The sequence below is a fragment of the Dermochelys coriacea genome, chromosome 1 (genome assembly GCF_009764565.3).
Source record: "Dermochelys coriacea isolate rDerCor1 chromosome 1, rDerCor1.pri.v4, whole genome shotgun sequence".
NCBI classification, from domain to species: Eukaryota; Metazoa; Chordata; order Testudines; family Dermochelyidae; genus Dermochelys; species Dermochelys coriacea.
This window is the reverse complement of record NC_050068.2, coordinates 251344540-251371886: the sequence shown is the minus strand read 5'-3', so window position 1 is coordinate 251371886 and position 27347 is coordinate 251344540. Positions and strand designations below refer to the sequence as shown.

At 40.5% G+C, this 27347-nt stretch overlaps 1 protein-coding gene and 1 long non-coding RNA gene across 5 annotated transcripts in view; one reads left to right on the top strand and one right to left on the bottom strand.

Moving 5' to 3' along the window:
• MYBPC1 (myosin binding protein C1) overlaps nt 1–27347 on the bottom strand; it is a 218305-nt gene that overhangs the window by 42947 nt on the left and 148011 nt on the right. For all 4 annotated transcript variants that reach the window (XM_043518991.1, XM_043518995.1, XM_043518998.1 and 1 more), the window contains 9 exons: nt 25765–25869; nt 24171–24319; nt 23450–23567; nt 21799–21850; nt 18992–19048; nt 7696–7859; nt 3978–4110; nt 2388–2512; nt 1103–1208 (listed from right to left, as the gene is read on the bottom strand). In XM_043518991.1, coding sequence (XP_043374926.1) covers nt 1103–1208; nt 2388–2512; nt 3978–4110; nt 7696–7859; nt 18992–19048; nt 21799–21850; nt 23450–23567; nt 24171–24319; nt 25765–25869 — 1009 coding nt within the window. The remainder of the gene's footprint in view (nt 1–1102; nt 1209–2387; nt 2513–3977; nt 4111–7695; nt 7860–18991; nt 19049–21798; nt 21851–23449; nt 23568–24170; nt 24320–25764; nt 25870–27347) is intronic.
• Nucleotides 166–27347, top strand: LOC122461078. The gene is made up of 3 exons (XR_006282797.1): nt 166–176; nt 13089–13105; nt 27224–27347. It is a non-coding gene; the product is annotated as an uncharacterized LOC122461078 (long non-coding RNA).

The window sequence follows — 27347 nt, the reverse complement described above, 5'->3', positions numbered from 1 at the left end:
GGTACTGTAGTTGTAAGAATGCTTGATAGAGATCTTGTAGCTGTTTGTCTCTGTCTGAGGGGTTGGAGCAAATGCGGTTGTATTGTAGAGTTTGGCTGTAGACAATGGATCGTGTGGTGTGGTCTGGATGAAAGCTAGAGCCATGTAGGTAAGTATAGCGGTCAGTAGGTTTCCCAGTATAAGGTGGTGTTTATGTGACCATCGCTTATTAGCACCGTAGTGTCCAGGAAGTGGATCTCTTGTGTAGACCTGTCCAGGCTGAGGTTGATGGTGGGATGGAAATTGTTGAAATCATGGTGGAATTCCTCCAGGGCTTCTTTTCCATGGGTCCAGATGATGAAGATGTCATCAGCGTAGCGCAAGTAGAGTAGGGGCATTAGGGGACGAGAGCTGAGGAAGCATTGTTCTAAGTCAGCCATAAAAATGTTGGCATACTGTAGGGCCATGTGGGTACCCATAGCAGTGCCGTTGATTTGAAGGTATACATTGTCCCCAAATGTGAAATAGTTGTGGGTGAGGACAAAGTCACAAAGTTCAGCCACCAGGTTAGCCGTGACATTATCGGGGATACTGTTCCTGACAGCTTGTAGTCCATCTTTGTGTGGAACATTAGTGTAGAGGGCTTCTACATCCATAGTGGCTAGGATGGTGTTTTCAGGAAGATCACTGATGGACTGTAGTTTTCTCAGGAAGTCAGTGATGTCTCGAAGATAGCTAGGAGTTCTGGTAGCGTAGGGCCTGAGGAGGGAGTCTACATAGCCAGACTATCCTGCTGTCAGGGTGCCAATGCCTGAGATGATGGGGCGTCCAGGATTTCCAGGTTTATGGATCTTGGGTAGCAGATAGAATACTCCTGCTTGGGATTCTAGGGGTGTGTCTGTGTGGATTTGCTCTTGTGCTTTTTCAGGGAATTTAATTATTATTATTAGTTTAATTAATTAAACTAAAAGCATATTATTGCTGTCACAGTATTTTTAAAAACAATATTTTCTAATCACATTTCAAATTTATATACACAGAAGATTAAATGGTCCTTAAGACACTGCACTTTTCATTCTTGGAGAAAACAGCAGCTACTCTGAGGTGGACGAAAATGGCTTACCATTTCACATTTGCATCCTCTTCAGATACTTCACAGGATAATTCTACTCTTTCACCAACATAGGTACTCAGGTCTTCCAGGGCCTTGGTCACCACCACTGGGGGCTCTATGATGAGAAAAAAATATGGTTTTATGTTTCAGAAACACAACTAAACAAAATAGAAAAAATGTGTTGCAACAGTACAGAAAATAATTATATTTTAAAAATTCTAATGTCAATCATCTTTTTAAGATATTGGCTAAGACTTTGTTTTTTTTCTACTTGAAATCCGTAAAAAGATTGCCCATATACCAATAGCAGGTATAGTTATTGCAAGATCTTGAGTCAGTGAAAAGAAAAACGTACCTCTTAATCCATTTTGCAAACAGTGTGTTAACCTAAATGGATTAAGTGCAGATCCACATTCCTACTTTCCTAGAAGCCCTCCATCCCCCAGAGTACAAATGTTCTCATCATACGCTGCGATGGAAATGGCATAGTATTGAATCTTCATAGGCTAGATCCATCCCTGCTTGTTAAAACTCAAGTCAACTTAATAAGCAAGAGAGAATACAATCCTTGTACTACATTAATTTAAAAGAACACTGACAACTATTTGATAGGGTTTTTAGTCACTATTGTTTTAAATAGCTTTTTGATATATATGAAATGGCTTTTCTTTTCCTGTAATTTTTCTTCCTACAAACAGAAGTTTCCCTTCAATTTTCTAATGCATCTTTAACCAAAGGCTTGCCTTTTACTCAGTTTCCTGCTTGTGCGCCAGTAGCACCATCAGTGATTCCAATAAGAATGTTAACAGCACAAGTGCAGGGAGACTTGGAGAACAAATCCATGCTCTTGAGAGAAAGAAAAGTTTTCTCTTAAGGTCAGTGGCCTAAATCTACAGCTGGAAAGATTGGTTTGTGATGATTTTCAAAAGTTCAGTTGGCTTGAGTCTATTGAGTATCATCAAATCTCTGTACTGCTAGGAAGGCTAACACTGTAGTCAGTGGACCCCTAAAATAGGTTGCAATCTACAGAGGATCACAGCTTCACAAAACTTCTATGTGCTGAAGTTACCACTAAAACACTAAGAGGTGGAGGAAAGAAGAATCAGTAGGGTTGTCAAAGAGATAAAGAGAGATCATAGGGGATGGGGAGGGTAGGACATACAGGCACACCCAGGATCAGAGCCTCATCTGATGTAAATCACCATTGTTCCAATAGATTGAGCCATGCCGATTTACAACAGTTAAGGATCTGGCCTGCTGTTTTAAAACTAAAAAGCAAGATAATGTACGCTACCTCTTACAAACAGTTCTGTGGAGCATTTCTCATCACCACTCGTCACATGATAGCGGGCGTCATCTGCCATTGTGCAGTTATTGATGAACAAAATTCGCTGGTTACCTTTGTGCTCAAAAATGTACCTGTTTGAATTTGCACAGAGCAACCCAGAGTTAGAAAAACTTGGTCTCTTTTGTTCTCCTTTTAACTACAAAACGTTCAAAGGATTATTGTAGGGTGAAAGCCTATTTTGTGCATGGCTTTGGAGTGGATGGCCTGAAAGGTCTTCTTCAGCCTTAACAAGGATGGAGATGTGGTAGTAAATACCCAGTAGCAAGAAAAGCTATAGGCTTGTTTGGCACCTAACTCCTTTGGCTCATTTGAAAATCCCAGCCACAATTATTTGGAAAAAATAATTGTAAACTGGCTCTTGAAGATAGCAGAACAAAGTGAGTATCTGAAGTCCTAGACCAATAAAGCTAAAAAATAACCTGTAACAGGAGCCTAGGCTTCATTCTGACACTCTTAACAGGTTTTTGAGGTACAATAACAGCTGAGGTGAAGAAGTTACCATTATTGGTAGGCCAGATGACTCAGGGGAGTTGTAATGGGATATGGAGCATTTCACCTTTTTATCACTGGTTCAGATTTGCTTCACCTCAGTAATGACCAAAGCTTATTAGCATTTGACAGAGGTTCTGCAGCCTGTGTGAAATGAGTTGGTGGTTTCAGTTCAACGTCTACAGGATGGGTGTCCACAAATCAGCCTGTGGTGGAACCCTGAATTGGTCAAGGCAGATTAAGGGATTAAAGAAAAGACACCTAGACTTTCTGCATGATGGCAGTCATTTAATACTGGGCCAAATCCTGCACTGGTTAATACTGAGAAGGGAAAGCTGCTCACTGAGTCCTCTGTACAGGGGCCTTGCTGGTAAAGATGTTCTTGGCAGGCTAATGCAAGCAGCGTACTGGGATTTTGAGTTAAGTGCATTTTGCTGTTCCTGGGAGCAGGGTCACTGTGACCTTATCCCTTGATAGATAATAAGTGGTGCTGACCTTAGCATAAGCGATAATTGATTCAAGGAGCATTGGACATACCTGCTCCCTTCCCTATCTTCCCAACCACTGTTCCCCCAATTTATAGACTCCCCTCCACCCTCCCGGTGACATGACACAGGGTCTGGTATATAAAGTCAGCCATCTCTCCTCCAAGTCACGCTGCAGAACTGTTATGGAGTAATTCTGACCATATCATTTCCCAATCCCTTACAGATTAGAGGGCAGAGTATAGTTCAGTATGTTTTGTTGTGGGAATATATTTTATATTCCTCTCTATTCCTGGGGATGCAGAGAACACTCTATATTAATACTGAAGCATACTGTGGATTGTTCTTTGAACTATAGTTCACTGGCACCTTTACAGCATGCATATAACTTATGTGAAGTTTGATTATGATAAACAGTCTGCAAAAGAAGTTGGTGTGAGCTTGGTTACCAAGAGGGGTAAATCTACACAAAACAAATCCAGCATTAAGGGAAGATGCAATGTGTTAGTTCAGCGAGAAAGTGTGTCGAATTTATTTGATGTGTTTAGTAAAAATCACTTACTTTGTACTTGGTCGTATTTCTTGGCCATTTTTATACCACTTGAGCTCCACCGTTGGATCTGCCAACTCCACCATAAACCTTACTTTACCTCCTTTATCCACCTGATATGCAGGATCCAGAATTTTGGAAAAAGCTGTTGCAGGGTATATGAAAAGAAGAGGAGAAACAAATGAAAATTTGCATGTTTTAAGGACATTGCATAATGCAAAACCCAACTGGGACTGATACAGTACATAATATGGAACCCATTTATAATGAACTTAACTACGATGGAACTCTCTGATGTTGTTGTTGTTATTGCTACTTAGGCCAACCTTGAAGTCCTTACTTCGGTAAAATTCCCACTGAATTTCCTTTTGTCAGAGTGAGCACTTTATGGTTTGCCTAAGAGTTAATGAAAGTCCCAAATTGTTTCAATGGATTGGAATATGCAAACTGCAGTTCCTTTTATAGTGGAACTTTGCAAAGCATTATAAAAATACCTGAAACCAGGCAAAAGTAGTCCAGTTTCAAATTTCATTATAAGTTCAAAACTCTAATGAGGTTTGTCAAAAGATTCATTCAGGTTTGCAAATCTGCTTAATCAAAACCCTGGTCTGAGTTATAATTTTGGCCAATTTGTGGCTTTGTATAAAAATCATATAAAATGTATGGTTTCACTTCATTTAAACATAAGGCTAGGTAAAGCCTAGAGGTTTCAAGAGAATTTCACTTTGGGTTTTTATTTACATTCAGGCACAGAAGTGAGACTCAGAGGAACACGTCCCCAGTAGATTGAAAGTGAAGAAAATGTTCCCACAGATAAATTGTTCACAACTAATTACAGTGTAGGCAGTCTCGGTGTGACAGCAATTGCAACCTCATGCAGTATCTTTGGGGGAGCAGATTGTACTAAATTTATGTATCACCGTGGGCCAGGGATTATATGTATGATTGTGTTTCTACTCCAGGAGGGAGGGTTACCACAGCTCCTTCAGGAACTAGAACTGTGTGTGTGTGTATGCGGTTAGGGGTAAGGTAAATCACTTATGTTGTAAACACCTCCAGAAAGGTATCTTCCCTTGGGGAGGTTTACATATTCCAGTTCAAACTGAGTTTCTAGAGACTATGAAAACAAACATTTTGTCTTAAAAGTGGTGTGTTTAAGCTGACTCAGGACCTTCTTTTTAAGGGGGGAGGGCGGGCTTCTCCCTTGCAAAAGGATTGGAGAGACTTTGGCTTACTAGGGCCTCATAAAACTGATGGGTGACCTCTGATAAGCTTTTAGCTTAGAAACTTCCATTGTTTTTTATGTTTTCTCTGTAATGCTTTTACCTTTGGAATAAACGTGCTTGCTTAGCAAGAGCTGTGTGGTAACTTGTAACTGTTGTTAAAACATTGTTCATAGCCCCCAGAGAGAAAAAACAATGCACAGGCACTGACTGTAGGCAAACTGGCTTGCTGGGAATATCACAGAGTAAGGCAGGAAGTTGTGCAGCCTTAAAACCCCGTCAGAAGGGAATGGCAGCAGGGTTCCTTCCCAGAGACAGGTGGCAGCTGAACACCTGAAACTTGACTGGGATCTCCTGGAGTGGACCATGGAGGTGGGGATACAGGTGCAGTTACCCTGAAACTGACACTAAGTTTATAGTGCAATTAGTGGGCGGAGAATGGGGGGGAGAAGAAAGGTCTCTACAGATCTGACAAAGCTACAGGTTTTCCCCAAGGTCTGTAGGTTTTCAGACTTTCCTACAGGTCTGCAAGGAAAACCCCAGCAGCAGGAAAAACCTTATTGGTTAGGCAGCTTCTCCCCAGAAAGTGGGAGAATAGAAAAGGCAGCTAATCAGAGTTGCTGCCGGTGCTGAGGGACATCCTCGTCCTTCGCCCCTTGGAGCAGTTTGTATTCCTTTCCCATCCTTCCTGCTAAAAGATTCAAATGTCCTTGTGCGTAGCTGGGGTGAAGCTGTTCCTGCCAACTCTGCCATTCCTGCTTTGATTCCCAACACTGCTCCTGCACCAGGACTGGGAGGGGAGCTGAAGATTCTCCCCACACGGTTCCACCTGCCTCTCCCCCTTTAGATAGAGTTCCACCGAACAGAGGAACTGCCATAGTGGTACAGATCAAAGGCCCATTTAGTCCAATACTCTCTCCTTCAATGCTGGCCAGTGCCAGATGCTTCATCAGATGAGGAACGGTACCCATAAAAGTCAATTGTGCAATAACATGACTATGGAGATGGGTAATTTCTCCCTGACCTCCTTTGGTGGCTGACTTCTATCCAGAAGCAGAGATTTGATGTTGTATGTAAATTTTTGTGCCAGTTTAGAGCAAGTTTATTCAGACATATGCTTAATCCCTTTTTGAACCACACTAAATTCATCACTTCAATAATATCTTTTGGCAATAAATTCTACAAATTAATTAAACGCCATCTTTAAAAAAATACCAAAAGTATTTCTTTTTATTAATTTTAAATGTGTTGCTCTTCATTTACATTGACTATCCCCTTGTTTATGTTTTATGAGAAGGTAAATAGGAGTGAATGACCTTTTCTATAACATTCATTATGAGTTTGTATGTTAGAAGAGTTGAACCATATTATAGTACGAAGGGACAGTTTAAATCCAATTGCTTTTAACAGCCAAGGAAAAAAATGGATCTCTGATTGTGTAAATGACAGTAGATAATTTTAAAATTCCAAGCACGACTGAAGCAGCAGAACCATTCATTTTACTTCTGGTAGTACTCGACATAGTTAAATTCATGTACATTATTTCTGGATTTATTGGCCTAGAATATCTGGTGTGGCCAAACTGTGCTCAGTGCAGAACTAGAGAGATTGAGCAAAGGTGGCCCTTATATCATCTTTATGGTCCCTCAATACTGTTACTGGCCAGGGGTTTCTCCAGTCTCTGGAATAAGTTAGAACACTTTAAAGACTGCTCTAACTTACACCCATCTGCCAGTGGCCCCAATGGACTGATCTAATAGATAGGGATCACTGGGATACAATAAGGCCTTGGCCATGCTCCCGTTTCTCTGGGAATGCTTCCTGACCTGTGTTCTGGGAGGGAGATATCTTCGACACAAGGGGAATTCTCTGAGGAACCAATGGAGCAACACAAGTATCTGGAATGAACCTGAGAAGTGCCCCGGTATACAAGCAAATGCCAGACAGTTACCTTGGACAGAATTGTGTGCATGTACATATGTTACACAATTTGCATTACTAAGCATCTTGAATGGGGAAGGACATTCCTGAATCAGCCTCCCCCTGCACCCAAAGGAGTGTTTGTGCACTAGCCAGGATCTCAGTGAAGCTGAGCGAAGTTTCAAAATTAAGTACAAAAATAAATGGCGAAGAGCAAATAAGATGTTTAGATTATTAAAGTTGAGGAATACTAAAGTGTTACTCCTTACATAGGATCTAAATTACGCAGTCCTTAACCAAGTGAAACTCCCTTGCAAGTCAATGGGAGTTGTGCTCAATTAAGAACTGCAATTTGGCACACAGGACATTAGTGATAAATACCGAATGGTATGTGGCTTTTATGTTAAGCACTGGGAACCAAAACCTGCCCCGGTTTACTCCCTGTACAACTTGAGTGGGGTTTCACTGTGTGTAAATCAGGTTAGAGCTTGTCCCCGTATATTTCACAGACTTTGTCTCACCCTGTCTCGCAAGAAGATGGTTCATATTTGACCAACTGATGTAAGAAACCTTTTCCTTAGTCATACCTGCACTCTTTTTCTCTTCTCTGCGCATGCGTTTCAGACGTTTTAACATGCCTCTCAGATCAGTGATACCGTACTGAAATGCAATCTTCTCATATTCATTGGGATTAGCATTCTTCAGGAGCTCCCACACATCTATCTCTGGCTCTTCCTCTTGTTTAATCTCCCTAACAGTAGTAAAAAAAATATTTTTTTTGATGTAGCATAGTTAATGAGACTTCAATGCATTAGAAAAGAAAGGGACAAGTGGGTATTAAATCTATGGTGAGATTAGAAAAGTTTTGGTTAAGATTTGAAGATTTAAATCAAAATTTTGATTCACTTAAGGATGGACCTGAGCTGGGTTCTGGATTCAAACCTACCCTGAGGTTAGTTCTGGATTCAAACTTTCTCACAGTACATGAGGTAACTGAATCAAGGGTTCTGGTTTTGTCTCTTATAGACGGATGGCTAACTATGAAATTCAGATCCTGATCCAAACTTCTGTATTTTGGAGAAGTTTGGATCCAAGGTTCTTTTTTGGGATGTCCAAGTATCATCAATCTGTGGGAAATTTTACATCCTGAGGAAAAAAATATTTGAAAATACAGTAGTATGATAAGGCCTGATTCTGATCTCACATAAACCAGTTTCTCATACTGCTGTAACTTCATTGACTTCAGTGAAGTCACTTGTGATTTATACCAACATAACTGAGATCACAGTGTAGTGTATAAATTGTATAGTTATGAAAGAGGCCTTTAGTCTTTGAACGTAGACCCCAATTCTGCAATTGTTTCTGGTAGCAGGGACACACACAGAACCTCACTGAAGTCATCGGCATAAGGGTACACCTGTTGTCAGGAATTAGTGCTTGCAACTGAGCCTGGGACATACTAGCTTCACCTCCCTAGTGAGCAACAGAGGACTTGTAGCTGAATCACACTTGGCTTGCAAGAGAATCACCTGATTGGCCAGACTGCCTGAAGGAACCAATGGTGTACTCTTAAACATAGGAGCAGCATTAGGCCAATGGCTGCTCAACGCATTCGCCCACAGCTGCATTAGTTCCTGCTCCAGGCTTGGCCCCAGCCCTGCTCCTGCCTTGCCTCAATTCAGGTAACCCAGCTCTGGCCCTCAGCTACAATTCCTGACTTCTGACTCTAGGTTCCTATTCTGGACTACCGACTCCAGCTCCTTCACTAGGCTGGACTCCTGCTCTAATCGCTAGATATGACCACCCACATTCCGATCTCTGACAGTTTGCGCAGCCCAAAACCAAAATTGGGGTAGCTTCCTCTTCCAGGATGGATGCCACAGAAACTAACATCCCTTTGTTGGCATTGGTCGATGCCTTGCAGAATTTACAAACCCAGATTAGCACTCTGCAGGAGCAGAACACTGCCTTTACATACTCAAGCCTGGCACAAGGACCTTAAAGAATTGAATATTCATTTACCAGGCAAGTTTGACAGACACCATGGAAAGTTCTGTGACTTCCTGAACCATTGTCGGCTCCTGTTTCTATTATGCCTGCAAATTTACCCCATGGATTGGTCCAGAGTGGGGCTCATCATCAGTTTGCTGACCAGGGAGGTGCAGGTCTGGGCCTCTTCATTATGGAAAAAATACAGCCCTTTTTTGGGCCAATTTAAGAATTCTGTCCAAGTCATGGAAATAATTTTGATGACTCAAATCGAACATTCATGGCACAAGCTATGCTCCAGACCCTGAGACTGGGATGCCAACCAATCAGCTACGGAGTTTCAGCGCCTGGTGACAGACACCAAGTGGTACAAAGCTGCACAGTGTTACCATTTCTGGCTCCATCTGAACAACAAGAACAAAGGCAAGCTTGTGTGGGCAGAAGCTCCGACCAACTTGGATTCCCTTTTCGCATTAAGATAGACAACTGCCTGTGGGAATGCCAACAGGAAAAGAAGTGGCTCCTTGGCATTGGTCAGAAAACCTTCCATACCCACCCCACAGCCTGAACTCTTGCAACTGGACACAGCCTGACACCATCTCTCTGATGCAAAGAAAGATCAACATGGGATATCAGGGCTATGCCTCTACTGCAGAGGACCAAGACACTTTGCCTTGAGTTGTATGGCAAAGGGATGGTAGAGAAAATGCCAGGTTCCAGCACCAGTAGAGGGATCTGGGTGAGGCTAGCACTTCCCCTTTGCTCCAATTCATGACTCCTACAGTGGTCCTCCGGCACCTTGATGGCATCTAATCAATGCTCAACACACCTTCAGCTCCTGCTCTGTCTATGACACCCCCAATGACAGAGCTCAGCCTGGAACCACTGGTGCCTCCAGGAATTTTGTGGACCTAGAATTTCCCCTAAAACACAAGATTCTGACACTGCATAAGGCCATCACTGCATGGAGACCATCAACAGTTCTCCCCTACATTTAGGCCAGTCACACAGGAGATCATCCTTGGAGGTCACCACCCATCAGGGTCATCATAAGTCCTTCCAGTTTGGTTTGGTCCATTTCCCACACTTTCCAATCATTCTTAGCATCACATGGCTTGTGACACACAATCCCCACATCATTTGGGGATCAAGCATGGTGCATTTTAATTCCCTGTACTGCCAGCAGTCCTGCTTTCCTGAGCCCAGTTGTAGGTTAGAGTTTCTCCCTCTGAGTGAGTCCAGCCCCATCCTAAAGACTTTGGAACAGGGGGACCCAGCTTGAAGGTGTCCCTGCTGGCCCCAACAGCAAGAAGGCTGATGTCCTGCCTTCTCATTGGTGCTATGATTGTCCTATAAACCTTCAGCCCAGAGCCAAGGCTCCCTTTGGGTGTATCTACTCTCTTGCTGAACTAGAACTACAGGCACTCAGAGTCTATCTCTGAGGGAACCTGGAAAAGGGGATCATCTGTCTTTCTATGCCCCATCTTTTTTTGTGGCCAGGAAAGACGGCTCTCTGTGGTACTGTGTGGACAACTGGGAGTTGAATAAAATAACCACCCAAAATCAGTACTCCCTGTTGCTTATCAACAAATACGTTGAGCAGCTTCGCTCTGCCAGGGTCTTTACCAACTAGACCTCCATGGAGACTAAAACCTGGTTCTGGTTTTGGAAGGGGATGAGTGGAATGCTGCCTTTCACACCCAGTATGGACACTGGAATATCTGGTGATGCCCTTCATACTGTGCAATGCCCCAGTGACCTTCCAACATTTTATCAGTGATATAAATATAGAGGTGCTGTATCAGTTTCTTGTTATATAACTCAGTGATAGCCTCATGTTTTCTGAAGACCAGACTCTTCATGATCAACATGCATGCCATGTCAGGCTTCATCTGAATCATCTCTGTGCAAAATTAGAAAAGCCTGAATTTGATCAGAATATGATCGAATTCCTAGGAAATATTATTTCCCATGGGGAACTAACTATGGACCTGCAAGGTAGCCACCATCTCTAACTGGACAGACCAAGGGACACATGGTGGGGTGCAGCAGTTCTGAGGCTTCACCAGCCTTTACCAGAAGTACATTTGAAACTTTTCTGATAGCTCTGCTGATGACACTCTTCCAGAAAGGAGCTCAGTCCCTCTGGTCCCCAAAGGCTCAACTCATCTTTGACCACTTGAAGAGGGCTTTTACATCAGTACCCATCCTGGTCCACTCCAACTCCACCTGATAATTTATAGTAGAAACCAGCGCATCCAACTTGACCATTGGAGACAAACTATCTGAGCAAAGGGGCATCATAATCAACTTCATCCTCATGTTTTCTACTCCTGTAAACTAACCCCAGAAGAAAAGAACCACAATATCTCGGATAGAGAACTACTAGCAATCAAGACAGCCTTTAAGGAATGGCACCATCTCCTGTAAGGAGCTAAGTTTCTGGTGTAGGTTCTTACAGATCACAAGAACTTGGAATTCCTCTGCCATGGCCAGGTGCCTTAACCAACACTAGATTTGCTGGTTCCTATTCTTTTCCAGGTTCAACTTCATGGTGGTCTACTGCTCAACGGTAAGAAATGGGAAGGCATATGCCCTATCCTGCGAAGATGAATATCTCGAAATGGACTCAGAACCCCCTTCCATGGTCCTTAAATCATCTAATTTTATTAGTGGTATGGTGGACAGTAGCCTGATGTCCTCCATCCAATCTCTCGTCTTGTGACCTGTTTGCCACCCACCTCTGTCAGATCTTAAATACCACTGTTTCCCCACCACCTCAGAATTTCAACTGAGGGACGGACAGTCTGTTACAAGGAACAGATCTAGTTCCAGAAGGACACTTTATCCTCTTAATTCTAAAATTATGTCATGATACACCACTTACCAGCCACTTTGACCAAGCTAAAACCCTGAATCTTATTTCATGAAGCTTCTTGTGGCAAGGCCTATGCATTGATGTCCAGAATTACATAAACTCCTGCACTCTTTATTCCTGGACCAAGAACCCATACTCCAAGCCACTCAAACTCTTCCAGCTCTTGCCCATTCTGCCACAACCCTGGTCCACTGTATCACTGAACTTTATACTAGAATTATTATGGCTGCAAGGTTATATTGGTTGTGGTTGATCTTCTAACCAAGATGGAGCATTTCATTCCTTCTCGCCCTAGCTTCTTCTTGGAAGCTGTTTTCTGATTTCATGGTTTGCCCTCTGGTGTTGTGTAAGTCCAAGCTCCACAATTTTTTCCTAGTTTTTTTTCCAAGATCCTTGGTGTGGAATCCCTTATATCACCCTCATCCCAATGGGAAGACAGAACAAGTTAACCAGATCTTTGAAAAATGATTCCACTGATACTTAAATTACCAACGCTATGATTGGCTTCCCTTGTTACCATACACAGAATTCGTTTATAACATTTCCACCCATGCCTCCACTCAGCAAAACCTGTTTTATGCTAGTTACAGATTCCATCCTCGCTTCCATGATCACAGTCTTCCTGGTATCCACAGCAGTGGAGCTGGTCACCCATCTGCATCAGATACAACAAGAGCTCCAATAGCACCTAAGCACCTCTAAGGAAGCCTATAAATGCCATGCCAACGAGGGCCATCCAGACATTCCCAACCTTGCAATAGGAGACAAGATCTGGGTGTCCATTCCAGAATCTTAAATCCATCCATCCCTCAGCTAAACTGGATCACTGATGCATAGGGCTCTTCATGATCATAGAACAGAACAACTTGGTCTCTTTCAAGCTACAGCTTACCAAATCATTGGAAATTAATCCATGTTCCATACCTCCCTTCTCAAGCCATGGACAGAGAACCTGTTCCCAGCCCATCCAATCCCCTGCCCACACCCATATCCATCAAAGGGCAAGATGAGTATGTAATTCAAAAAATCCCTGACTCCAGGTGAGTTTGAGGGAAAGTCTAATACTTGGTTATTGGGAAGGTTATGGTCTGGAAGACCCATCCTGGGAACCAGAAGAGAATATCCATATGGTAGATATACTATGAACTTTTCACTGGTCCCAGGCGAGCTGTCAGGAATTAGGGTTCGCCGCTGAATCTGGGACCAACGAGCTACACCTCCCTACTGAGCAACAGAGGATTCGTAACTGAATCACAGTTAGCTGAAGGAACCAACAGGTATGCTCTTAAGCACAGCAGCAGCATTTGTCCAATGGCTGCTCAAAGCATTTGCCCACAGCTGCATTAGCTCCTGTACTTGCTTGTTTTCAGCCCTGCTCCTGCCTTGGCCTCAGCCTTGCCCCTGCAATGCCTCACTCCAGGTCATCTGGCTCTGACCCTCTACTCTGATTCCTAACTTTGGCTCTGACCCTTGACTCTGGTAATCTGGTCTCTGAGTCCAGCTCTGATCCTGGGCTCCTATTCCTGGCTACTGACTCCTGTTCTAACCACTAGGCTGACTCCTGCTCCAGCCAGTAGGCATGGCCACCGATGTCCTCATCTCTGACATCTGTATTTCTCAAACTGCAGGACTGGGGTTAAATTTGGTACAAGGCCGGTATTATGGGTCCACTGACATCTGTACTCATGACACAAATATGTTGACCTCTGTACCTACTGTGATTTTTAGTAATGGGAAGCATTTTCTTAGATCTCTAGAGTTAGTTCTGTTTGTTCAAGCTTATCAGATTTCATATTAAACAAGCTAGAGTATCATATTTATTGTAGTTAGCTTCAAAGTCTATATTTGAGTCAACAGAGTCAGCTGATAAAAAAAACTAGTTAACCATTTTGAAACTGGCAAGCATTAAATGCAGGGATAATGGGGCAGTCTGGATAAGATTATAATTTTGATGAGATCCACTGATTATCTCAGAAAAAGAAAGCTGCTAGTGTAATATAGGGGCATAGGGGAGAGAGAGCAAAAGTCTTGACCCTTCTTTTCCAGAAGCACGTCCTGGCTGAGACCAGGGTTGCCCTGATTAAATTTGACAGGTTCTGGTGGAATCAGCACTTTTGGCAACAGAGCAAGAACACAAACGTATGGAAAAATAAAAGAAACTTCAGCCTTTATTGCCTTATGGTATAGAGGAATCATGGGATCTCTGAGAAGTCTAGCAGGGTTGGGCCAGTGACTAGGGAACAGTACTATACCGTTATATAATCCAGAAAGTTTACAAACTTTTATAGGTTTCAGAGTAGCAGCCGTGTTAGCCTGTATTCGCAAAAAGAAAAGGAGTACTTGTGGCACCTTAGAGACTAACAAATTTATTCGAGGATAAGCTTTCGTGAGCTACAGCTCACTTCATCGGATGCATCCGATGAAGTAAGCTACAGCTCACGAAAGTTTATGCTCAAATAAATTTGTTAGTCTCTAAAGCTTTTATAGTAGTTCAGTGGTATTTTTAAGAAATAGCTAAAAGATGATTCAAAATGTTCATGGTGGGTAGTATTACTCATAAGATAATATAAAGTCTGGCATTGCACGGTATTTTATATCTTAAATTTTGTTTTGTGCTTATGATTTATGGAGACTGACTACTTACTGAAAACAGTCGTGTTTCAATGAGATTCCTCCTGCATGAGGTCAGGTCAAACCCAGCTTGCAAACATATGTAAAAGCTGACACGCGCTAAGGGATAGAATTCTCATCTCATTGCGCTGGCCATTAGCTGTGCAACTCCTATCAATGCTAATGAGAGTTACACACACACATCCACATGAACCGAGATGACAATGTGCCCCATTAAAATCTGGCAGTGGTTGACAATTAGGATGAGCATGTCCAGATTTTCAACTAATTAAACAATTATTCCAGCCTCTCTATTCACCTTGCATAACTAAGAACAAATTTTGACACTTTGAACAACCACACTCTTCTCTGAGACTATAATATTTGTACCTGTGGATAGTGGGCAAACAACATTTATTACTTTCCAGGCAGATCCATTGTAAATTATCTAGACCACAATATCATCCAATTTCCCCCACCCAAGAGATGTGCATTTTGTTGAAAAATGTATTTTAAAAAAAAAGTATAAATGTTTGAATCTCTTTGAGATTTGCGCCTTTTGGAATTTCATGGCATTATTGACCCATTGCTGTGATGAGACATACCACTTCACACAGTATGTCATTAAGATGGCTTACTGGTTTGACTCCTGTGAGAGCGTCACAAAATAATTTTAAAAAAGCAGCATTAAGACTCTGTGCATTTAGACTTTTGTTAAAATATATATTGAATTTCAGAAGCTCAAATGTGGAGGCAAAACACTGGTCTTATCAATATAAAATTATTCTATTTAAAAACAGGTTGGTTTGGTTTCCCCATTAACCACACAAGAGTTATACTGTGTTTCTATTAATATATATTTTTATCAAATAAAACAATGAATTATTTATGTTAGTGAAGTGAGTGTCACAATTTCACATTACCACAAAAACAATGAAACCTCCCCATATGCAATCCATATATTAGTACCCCAAGACAGTCAATCAGAATGGTCACGTTACTGTTGTTTCAGTAGGATAGTTAAGTGAACACACATCAAATTGAAGTTCTTAGTTAGGAATAAAGAGAGGATAAAAAAAGGAGACCTGGTGGATTTGAATCAATTCAAACAATTCGTTCACATCCTGCTTCTACTATATACTGAAAGTTGGTCCCATGGAAGCTCTGCCACTGGTTAAGTTGGAAACTGCTCTTGGTTCTATTGGGTATTTTTATTTTTCTTGTAGGACAAATAGTTTAGCTATTTAGATATCCAAGTTATTTATATGGCCCCTGTTATCATACGATCTAAGACCGTCACAATCTTTAATGTATTTAATGGCATGTGTTTTTTTCTCAGTCAGAGGTGAGTGCTAGCAGAGATTAAAGGAAAATTCTCCCTTCAATTATGCATGTGTAGGAAATTATGCATCCCACAGTGTAGGAAAGATAGTAAATATTGCTTAACCAGGATATCTTCAATGATCTAAAAATAATAAAAGAGTCCTACAAAAAGTGGAAACTAGGTCAAATTACAAAGGATGAATATAAACAAATAACACAAGTATGTAGGGACAAAATTAGAAAGGCCAAGGCACAAAACAAGATCTAACTAGCTAGGGAAATAAAGGGTAACAAGAAAACATTCTACAAATACAAGAGGAAGACCAAGGACAGGGTAGGCCCATTACTCAATGTGGGGGGTGAGGGGGGGGTGGGAATAATAACAGAAATTGTGGAAATGGCAGAGGTGCTTAATGACTTCTTTGTTTCAGTTTTCACCAAGAAGGTTGGTGGTGACTGGACATCTAATAGAGTGAATGTCAGTGAAAATGAGGTAGGATCAGAGGTTAAAATAGAAAAAGAACAAGTTTAAAATGACTTAGACAAATTAGATGTCTTTAAGTCATCACAGGATGAAATGCATCCTATAATACTCAAGGAGTTGACTGAGGAGATATCTGAAACATTAGTGATTATCTTTGAAAAGTAATGGAAGACAGGAGAGATTCCAGAAGACTGGAAAAGGGCAAATATAATGCCAATCTATAAAAAAGAAAATAAGGACAACCCAGGGAATTACAGACCAGTCAGCTTAACTTCTGTACCGGTAAAAATAATGGAGCAAATAATAAAGCAATCAATTTGCAAAGATCTAGAAGTTAATAAGGTGATAAGTAACAGTCAGCATGGATTTGTCAAGAACAAATTGTGTCAAACCAACCTGATAGCTTTCTTTGACAGGGTAACAAGTCTTGTGAGGAAGTGGTAGACATGGTATATCTGGTCTTCAGTAAAGCTTTTGATACTGTCCTGCATGACCTTCTCATAAACAAACTAGGGAAATGCAACCTACATGGAGCTACTATAAGGTGGGTGCATAACTGGTTGGAAAACCATTCCCAGAGAGTAGTTATCAGTGGTTCACAGACATGCTGGAAGGGCATAATGAATGGGGTCCCGCAGGGATCAGTTCTGGGTCTGGTTCTGTTCAATATCTTCATCAATTATTTAGATAACGGCATAAGGAGTACACTTATAAAGTTTGCGGATGACACCAAGCTGGGAGGGGTTGCAAGTGCTTTGGAGGATAGGATTAAAATTCAAAATGACCTGGACAAACTGGAGAAATGATCCGAGATAAATAGGATGAAATTCAATAAGGACAAATGCAAAGTACTCCATTTAGGAAGGAACAATCAGTTGCACACGTACAAAATGAGAAAGGAATATTGTGGAAAGGGATCTGGGGTCATAGTGGATCACAAGCTAAATACAAGTCAACAGTGTAATGCTGTTGCAAAAAAAAAAAAAAAAAGAAAGCAAACATAATTTTGGGATGTATTAGCAGGAGTGTTGTAAGCAAGACACAAGAAGTAATTCTTCCACTCTATTCTGTGCTAATTAGGCCTCAACTGGAGATGTCCACCACATTTCGGAAAAGATGTGGACAAATTGGAGAAAGTCCACAGAAGAGCAACAAAAGATTATTAAAGGTCTAGAAAACATGACCTAAGAGCAAAGATTGAAAAAATTGGGTTTGTTTAGTCTGGAGAAGAGAAGACTAAGAGGGAACATAACAGTTTTCAAGTATGTAAAAGGCTGTTACAAGGAGGAAGGAGATAAATTGTTCTTCTTAACCTCTGAGGCTAGGACAAGAAGCAATGGGCTTAAATTGCAGCAAGGCAGCTTTAGGTTGGAAATTAGGAAAAACTTCCTATCTGTCAGAGTGGTTAAGCACTGGAATAAAATTGCCTAGAGAAGTTGTGGAATCTCCATCATTGGAGATTTTTAAGAGCAGGTTAGACAAACACCTGTCAGGGACGATCTAGATAATACTTAGTCCCTGCCATGAGTGCAAGGGACTGGACTAGATGACTTCTTGAGGTCCCCTCCAGTCCTATGATTCTATGCTCACCTCTCATTGACATCAATGGAAGTTGCACTATACTATATCCAAGGGCAAAACTGGGTCCAAGAAACCTGGAGGGATGGGACTGTCCTAATAGCATCCAAACTTTAAATGGGGTCTTGAGGAGCAGATGCCTAATATTTTTAGCTGCCATCACATGAAGGAAAATCAAATTAACATTGAACACTTGTTCATATACCTAAAGGTTGGTGTGCATGTACAAACAGTTTGATATTAGCTCCTCTTTGGGTATTAGAACTGCAAAGTCATGCTGCATATCATCTGAAAGCTAATTTTCCCTCATTTTTGTAAGAGGCTATCAAGTTTTCCTTAGGACCTCACTGTCTCAATAATATACCTGCGTGTTCCTTAAACAACCTGCTTGTTGCTTTCTGGTCAGATGATGAAAGAGCACATAATGCTGAAAAAATAATAAGTTTACTGCATTCTCTAGCTGGGGCATGGAGAAGGGAAGAGCAGAAGAGTCAGTGATCATCAAAAAAAAATATCCTTCTTCCCCGATTTGCACATCGTGAACTAGAAAGCCCCCTGGAAATAATATAAATGCCTACATTTTGAAAGTCTGAGGATATTTGCTAAAGTTAATTTAAAGTGTGCCCAAATGGGCCATCTTAACCCCTATAGTTTCTTACTTTCCCACCAGACTCAATTTTCTAACCTGCCATCCCTGCATAGGAAAAAAAAACTCCATGCAAACACAAAATAAATAGCATGTAGACTTAATACTATTGATTTGTTCCATTAAGAAAGTGCACCACAACCTAAAATCTTTGACACACTCAAATCTGAGGCTTCTTTCCTGCCTACTATGTTTACATGATATGATTAGTTGAACTTTTGCATTTCATACTCAAATAATAAAAAGTTAGGAATATCAGAAGAAAGTAAGATAATAAAATTTTTGAAAAATGATTAATGCTAAACCTGACTCTTTCTGTATATGAACCTAATGGTTTCCAATCCACACCTGCTCACTTCATCACTTGGTTCTCACCTACGTTTCAGGAGACCACTAAAGTCAAGTTCTCCTGCATCGTCTTGTCCTTCACCGCTGTTGTTAATAAAAAAAAGATCAAATCTTTGTTTAATACAGAGGGACTTGCAAAACACACATTGCAAACACTCTAGATGTCCTGTATATGCAATACTGTCTAGACACACAAATAATGGTATAAAATCAACACAAACTTGTATTCGTTTCCACACAAGTTATGGTTCCATAACAAGCACTTGTGAAAAATAAACACAAAGGTTTGTATTGCTTGCTGTTATACTTTTAAGGCAAATTTTTGTAGATTGCATACATTAATTTGCTAAGATTTGTGTTGTATTTTAGAACACAAATTCACTTAAGCCAATCAACACAAAGGGCTTTGTTTTTGAGTTTGAGTAATATGTATGTGTAAAAAACAAAGGGCTTGTGCTGATCTCTGTTATAAATATAAAACAAAGATTTGCATTGTTGAGTGTGCTGCATTTAACAATGCATAGCTGTGTCAGATACCAGCTAGCAAAGCATTACACTTAAGTTTAACCTCTGTGTGTCAGCAAAGGGAGAAGTCAGACAGAAAAAAAGAAGAAATACTTTGTACACTTTTAAAATGTGATTGTAGCCTTTTTAAAGATGCAGTCCCTTCTAGCAGGTCTTCTTAACACAAGAAAATTTTATTACAATATACAGTACATAGAAAAAAATGCTCTATTGTTGGGGTGATGACAGTAAACATTAGGGGCGAAATCCTGGCACTATTGAAGTCAATGGCGGTTAACTCAATGGCACTTGGATTTCACCTTAGAGTTTGCATACAGTTTTCCCATAAAGTTTTCAGAAGTATTTTTTATTCTGTTCGCATTTTGGTTGCTGTTGAGTCATAGTACAGTTGCAAAAATGCGCCCCTAGGAAAGAATTCACCTTGAAATTAATATCCTTCTGAACGTGAATTTACCTCAATAGCGCATCATTTAATAAAAGAAGTTACTACTTAAGCACAGTTATAAAGGTTGTTTGCTTATATCTTTAAGTTAACAAATGACACTGGTTTTCTGTCCACAGACTGTGTTCCCAATATTTTTATTTCTGTTCTGGTAAGAAAAATGTGTGCCGATTTAGAAAGTATAAAGACTATATCATAACAATGGTTTTAATGGCTAGTTTATCTAAAAATTCCAATAATCTGAGAGAAGGTTTAGGATATCATGCTGTATACTAAGACTTCTGGAATGCATATATTTTAATGTTATTATCAAGATAAATTTGGCATGCATTTTTCTTTTTATCAGAAAATAATCCTATCACAATGAAGTCAACTGGAATTTTGCCATTGATTTCAATTAGTGCAGGACTGGGCCCACAGTAACTTTCATATCATAGATGATTACTATCAGGGAGCATATAGTAGGATATTTTAATGAATCACAAAATAAAATTTTAAAAATTCTTGTAAAGAAATAGATAATATTTAATGGCATCTTACAAATAAGATGGAAAATGTATTGGGAAACACACATTAAAAGAGTTTAAAACACAAGTTCTGTCTTATGAAGGAATGATCTTAAGTGTCAATATCAATTTTTAAATGTTGGGATGTTTTCTGTCTCTGATGTTATCTATCCGCCGTCTGCTAAAACAGACAACCTTCTTTTGCAATATGCTGACTAAATCCCACTTGTGTAATTATTTTCTGCCTATCTAAAGTTCCTGTCTATTTTTAAATGAATGAGAGAAACAAGGTGGGTGAGGTAATACATATTTTTCATTTTCTACCCTGAACTACAGTGTAGCGTTAGTATATGATGTTTATAGGCTACTACCTTCTATCCCAGAAGACACTGCTTGCAAAAAGACAGAGTCTTTGGAATCTTCACAAACTAGTTGCTACAGTGGTTATTTAACTCTGGAGTAGAGCTAGGTGAAATTTTCAGATGAATAGTTTATTCACCTAAAAATACCGTTCTGGTCAACCTGAAACAATTTGTGAATGTGACTGAATTCACTGAATAGTTTCAGCCAGAAAATTTTTTGGCTAGATTCACAAAATGGCTGAAGATAGAGAAGAGGATGGTGGTACTCACCTGGGATGTGGGAGACACAAGTTCAAAACCCTGCTCTACATCTGACAGAGGAGGAAACTGAATCCATGTCTCCCATATCCCAAGTACCTGTAAATCACTGGTCTAATTAGTAAAAGGGGCACCTCCATCTCCTCCTCCTTCATCTGGTTATTATGTGACTCTAGCTCTTTTGAAATGCCCAGAAACAAAACATTTCAGATTGAATGGCATATTTTGTTTGAACCAAAATGGACTTCTTTAATTCACCTAAATTTGGGGGAATGTTTTGATTTAGTTTGACCTGGACCAAAAATTTTTTTCTTTTTTTTTTAATCTGCCAGTGAACCAAAATCAATTATTTTCCCAGCTCTACTCTGGAGTTACTTAAAGAAAATGATATATAAGCTTTTATCTCTTAAAAATGGAATTTCATAAATGCAATCCTATAACTTTATTTAGCCTTTGCTGTGCTTACTGTATGATTATCTAATTCCATCAACACTTCCCGTTATAGCAATTACACTCGACTTTCATTTTGAAGTCTATTATACTGTATATGCAGTTTCTGATGTAAGGCTACTTCATCCCACCCACTTTCAATTATCTTACATCCTACTTTTTTCATCTTTATTTACAACACCACCTTTTTATAACACTTGATATGTTTGGCTAGGAGAGATGGTATGAGGTGATTGTATGCTATGTGTGTCCATTATTGAGTAACTTCACAGGATCACCACTCAAAGTTACCTTCTTTTGAAAGCAGATCGGATGTCAATAGATGGAGCAGCCTGAGAAGATTCTATGAAAGAAAAAAAAAGTTAAAAAAATATTTTTACCTTGGTGCTTTAAACTACTTCAGTTTCATTGCTAAGTGACCACCATGTATATGCCCTTCTGGCATCAAGATCTGCCAACTGCAAGTCTCATCAGTGCAGAGGTAATCTTTTTTAGTACATTTCTCTAAACTACATTATAAATTTCTGTATACAAGATCAAATTGTGTGATGTTTCTCTCACATTCCCTCCTGACCCCACACATCCTGCATCTCTCTCACTTTTTTTCTCTCTCACTGACATCTTCCAGTTTTCAAAGTAAATTCCCTCCTGCCCAACACTTTACAGGAAAAAAATAAGTCCAGCATAATCATATTGGGGGCCCAAATCATCATCAGTTGTTTTTTGCCACCCAGAATAGACTTTGTCTTTCTCCCGCTAGGTGGTCAGCGAGAAAGATATAAGAGCTTGGTCTGACAGAGTGGAAGATTCTGGGGGAAATTCATCCCTGTATCAAGGGCCAGCACAAGATCTCTGCACCACATAAACCCTATTTGGAGAGTTTATGTGCGATATAACTGATGGATAGACCTTTGTACTGGGCCTTGGCACAAGGATGAATTTCCCCCTGCATGAATTAGACATCTGACTAGATGAAACAACTCTGTCCTATAGAAAGTTTATAGATGTGAATAGATGAGTCCTTCACCTAGCAGCCTAATGAATACACGCAGATTCCTAGGCCTGTCTCTGTCAATTAGCAATCCCTGGCTGATGACCAAGCTGATGACCTTGGTAATTTGGTAGGCTTGTTTTGCTAGGATGAACAAATACTTGACTAGGCTGCTTGGAGTGTTGCTGCCCTCTGGGTATTTGGGAAGCTAGACTGGATCTGCCTCCCTGCTGAAATTACAGAACCAGGTGAACATTTGCAAGTTTTAAGATTTGAACAGTAGCCTTTATAGGGCAGACAAGATTGTTCGCTCTTGTTTGCTTATTGCTTCCTATCTCTCTTTGGCTCTGCAAATATGCATGTGCTAAACTTTGTTCATGTGAGAAGTCCCATGAGTAAAGTTAAGCATGTGTGTAAATGTTTGCCAGAAGAGGGTCTTTATCATGCATAAGCTGACAAATAATTTGGCCCTGAGTCTCCACTACATTATGCAGTCAATTATACCTGGGCAAAGTAGATGTATAATGCTATCACTGACTGGGTACCATTTTACACTCTCTCTGCACAGGTGGGGATTCAGAACCATTCCATATCAGAATCTCTCTTGGATGTAATTGCATACATAATCTCTCTCATGTGGTATCTCTTGACAGATTTATGACAGGCATTCTTTTTGTTTAGCAGAGGCCTGATCTAAATTCAATAGAAGTCTTTCTATTGACCTCCGTGGGCTCTGGCTCAAACCCATGCTTGCCAGCCACCCCCCTCTATCATATATTTCATTCCGAAAAGAAATCACAGTTGCTCAGGAGGCATTGTGTTCAAAAAGTTAACATTAAAACTTCCTTCACTGTGGCCTTGAGAATACAGTTATACCATATTTGTTGTAAAAGGGGGGGGGAAAATCTATAAATGGACTTTATTTATAAATTTATAAAAGGTGAATCTTACCATGGACTTCAAGATCGAAAGAACAGCTATCGAACTTATCCTTATATGTTACTTCACAGCGGTAGTTCCCTCCGTAGTTTTCCTTAGCTTTAATGATTTGCATCTCAAATGTATAAACCTGAAATTCAAATGCAAAGTATAATCATTTTAGTTTAGGATACATATGTACAAAGAGGAAGTTAAAAGCTATGGCCTACATGGAGAGTTTACTCTCTCTGCCTGTGTCAGGAGTGATGCAGAGCTGTGCTGCCCAGGAGAAACTCTAGAAAGGAACTGTGACTCAGAGACCCCCTTTCAAAGTTATTACTCATAGGAGCTCCTGTTTTATGCCAGTGGACATGATGCATCAGATCCTTACCAGACACAACATCTTAGGGAAATGTGTGGTGCAGCCAGAAATTGAACCCAGTTCTCCTGAGTCTCTATCCAATGCCTGAACCACAATGCCCTCCATCCTTAGATGAATGACTGATTAAGAATGGTTTCAGAGTAGCAGCCGTGTTAGTCTGTATTCGCAAAAAGAAAAGGAGTACTTGTGGCACCTTAGAGACTAACAAATTTATTTGAGCATAACCTTTTGTGAGCTGTAGCTCACGAAAGCTTATGCTCAAATAAATTTGTTAGTCTCTAAGGTGCCACAAGTACTCCTTTTCTTTTTGGTTAAGAATGGTTTTTAAGACTTCAAGTTTTGTCTCTTTAAAAAAGAAAAATATAAGTGTACCTTGCTATGACGCTCAAATGTCTCCTTCAGCTGAAGGTGTTTGCCTGCTTTACTGGCCAGGTCCATCCATTTACCTTTGAACCACTTTACAGTTGGCTTTCGAAGAAGATCTTTGGCTTCTACTTTGGCAATAAATGTAATATTTTCTCCTTTAAAAAAGAAAAAAAATTCAGTCATTACTGAAAATGTGGTTGCCTGTCACATTTATACAAGTTTCTTTTATAGAAAGATGTGTGTGGATGGTAGAGGGGTTTGGACTCAAATCCGAGTCCGAACCGAGGTTTACAATGTAGTGTAGCTATACCGTTAAAGGTTTCAGAGTAGCAGCCGTGTTAGTCTGTATTCGCAAAAAGAAAAGGAGTACTTGTGGCACCTTAGAGACTAACAAATTTATTAGAGCATAAGCTTTCGTGAGCTACAGCTCACTTCATCGGATGCATTTGGTGGAAAAAACAGAGGAGAGATTTATATACACACACACAGAGAACATGAAACAATGGGTTTATCATACACACTGTAAGGAGAGTGATCACTTAAGATAAGCCATCACCAACAGCAGGGGGGGGAAGGAGGAAAACCTTTCATGGTGACAAGCAGGTAGGCTAATTCCAGCAGTTAACAAGAATATCAGAGGAACAGTGGGGGGGGGGGGGGGCGGGAGAAATACCATGGGGAAATAGTTTTACTTTGTGTAATGACTCAATGGATGAGTCATTACACAAAGTAAAACTATTTCCCCATGGTATTTCTCCCTCCCACCCCACCCCCCACTGTTCCTCTGATATTCTTGTTAACTGCTGGAATTAGCCTACCTGCTTGTCACCATGAAAGGTTTTCCTCCTTCCCCCCCCTGCTGTTGGTGATGGCTTATCTTAAGTGATCACTCTCCTTACAGTGTGTATGATAAACCCATTGTTTCATGTTCTCTGTGTGTGTGTATATAAATCTCTCCTCTGTTTTTTCCACCAAATGCATCCGATGAAGTGAGCTGTAGCTCACGAAAGCTTATGCTCTAATAAATTTGTTAGTCTCTAAGGTGCCACAAGTACTCCTTTTCTTTTTGCGTATACCGTTAAAAGGAGACTTGACAGGGAGGTTGTATAGCAACCCCAGATGGCTGTCTGAAAGAGCAGTATTGATGGGCTTCAGAGAGGGACATGTCTACTTCCTATTTCTCCAGTCCCTAGTTTTGTTTATGCTCTACAGATTCCCACAAAATCATTTCTTCTAATTAGAGACTGAGAAAGTGTAAGAGCATACAAACAACAATCTCTGAAACTCTCCCAGTGTCAGCTGTTGTACAGCTAACAGCAGTACAGGTGATCATCTATCTTCTCCAAGTGAGCACGACTTCCAGCTTTCACCCTGACTAAATTATTAGATCTAAATTTGGTCTTGATATTAACCAGTTGAATGTTCTCTTCACAGACAGGCCAAATTCATTCTTCAAAGAGGAGCATGCGATTCCCATTGAAGTTAATGGGAGTTGCATGTGCCTGAGGGCAGAATTTAAATCTTATGTGAAATGTACCTCTTGTCAGACTTTATCTGTATCATAAGACCCCTCATATTTAATTTCTTTCTAGCCACTTACCAACATTCACTGAACCACCCTGTGGTTTTTCAATAAATAAAGTGGATCGCTGGGAATTGTCAAGCTTCTCTGGTTCTTCTGGCGTTCCATCTCCAAGAGACCATACTAATTTGCAGAGAGAGGGAGAAATATCATTTGTCTGAGCATGGTTCACTCCCACCAAAGTTCACTTACCTGAGTTCATTAATCTCTCTAACCCTTTAGGCATCCTCAATGGTATGCAAATCTTCTGTTCCCTTATTCCCAGTGACACCCACTGTCAGGGATGGGGCTGTCTCATGCTCTACAGTTCCTATAGAAATATCATCTTTGTGATGATGGAAAACGGAACTACTCAGGAAAGGAATTTGGGCAGATGGACGGTATAAATGTCTTTTGTAACTTGGACTGCATTAATGTTCCGCCACGAGTGCTTTATAGGTATAGTCCATGAAAGTGCTTTGTAGAAACAGAAACCACAGATCAAAGGTCCAAAGGCACAGCCAGTCTTAGGCACAAGCAAGATAAGTGTGACCACTTCGTGCATGATTTTTGTGGATCTCCCTCAATCCTGCACTCGCTCAGCAACTTATTCAAACTAATCTTTCCCCTTTGCCAGTGAGACAATGATGGGAAGAGGTTCACTGTTCAATCCCAATCTCTCCCTTCCATGATAGAACCACTGAGATAGCAACTTGCAGCCTGATTTCCAACCCCCCCCCCACCACTGCCACCAGCTTCTGCCTACATGTACCCTCCTGAGAGTTTGGGTCCAGCAAATCCCCAGGCCAGCCCTGTGCATAGATTGATGTTTATAGGTGAATAACTAGCCAGACACAAATGATTAAGTCACACACTCAGGTACAGATCCTTCTCCTGTTGAAGTCAATGGGCATTCTGAGCCAAAAGTGGGCAGCAATGGTGAGAAAGGATGCATGTACCAAGTCTCCAGAATATCTGCCTCTCTGACATCTCCTTCAGAGCCCTGGCAGGAATCAAAGTTGACTCCCAGTGGAAAACCCCATGGAGAGCAATAAAGAAAACATTTGTGGGCCATAGCCTCTCCTCCTACAGACACGGTAAAACGTCTCCCTTATTCTGAGTTAGAATGTATGCAGTAAAAATGATATATACTTTCCTTTATACTGAGGAGTGTGGACTAACACAGAGTGGGGGAAATGAATGTAGCTAGTAAAACCAGGGCCACCCAGCGATGTATGTCAGAAAGTACAATCTGTTCAGAAGAACATGAATACTGGTCTATCCCCACAAAAGGCCATTTCTTTGCTCTCTTTGGGTCAGAAATGCCTCCTTATTGTTCTTGAATGGAAAAAAAACATGACACTGTGATTTGGGTCAGTGTGTTCATAGGCTGTCGGTCTCTGATCTTACGATTAACAAACAGGCACAACAAATTGAAATATAATTCATATCTTGTTATGCCTCGTTGCTAATATAAAAAGGTCCTTTTCATGTACAGTACCTGTTTTATTATTCAGTAACAGCTTTATTACAGAATGAAGACTTTTCAAATAATATGATTTAAGTTAGGGGTTCCTGCTTCCTATCTCATTAACCTAATAGAGACATAGATCCTTTTGGAA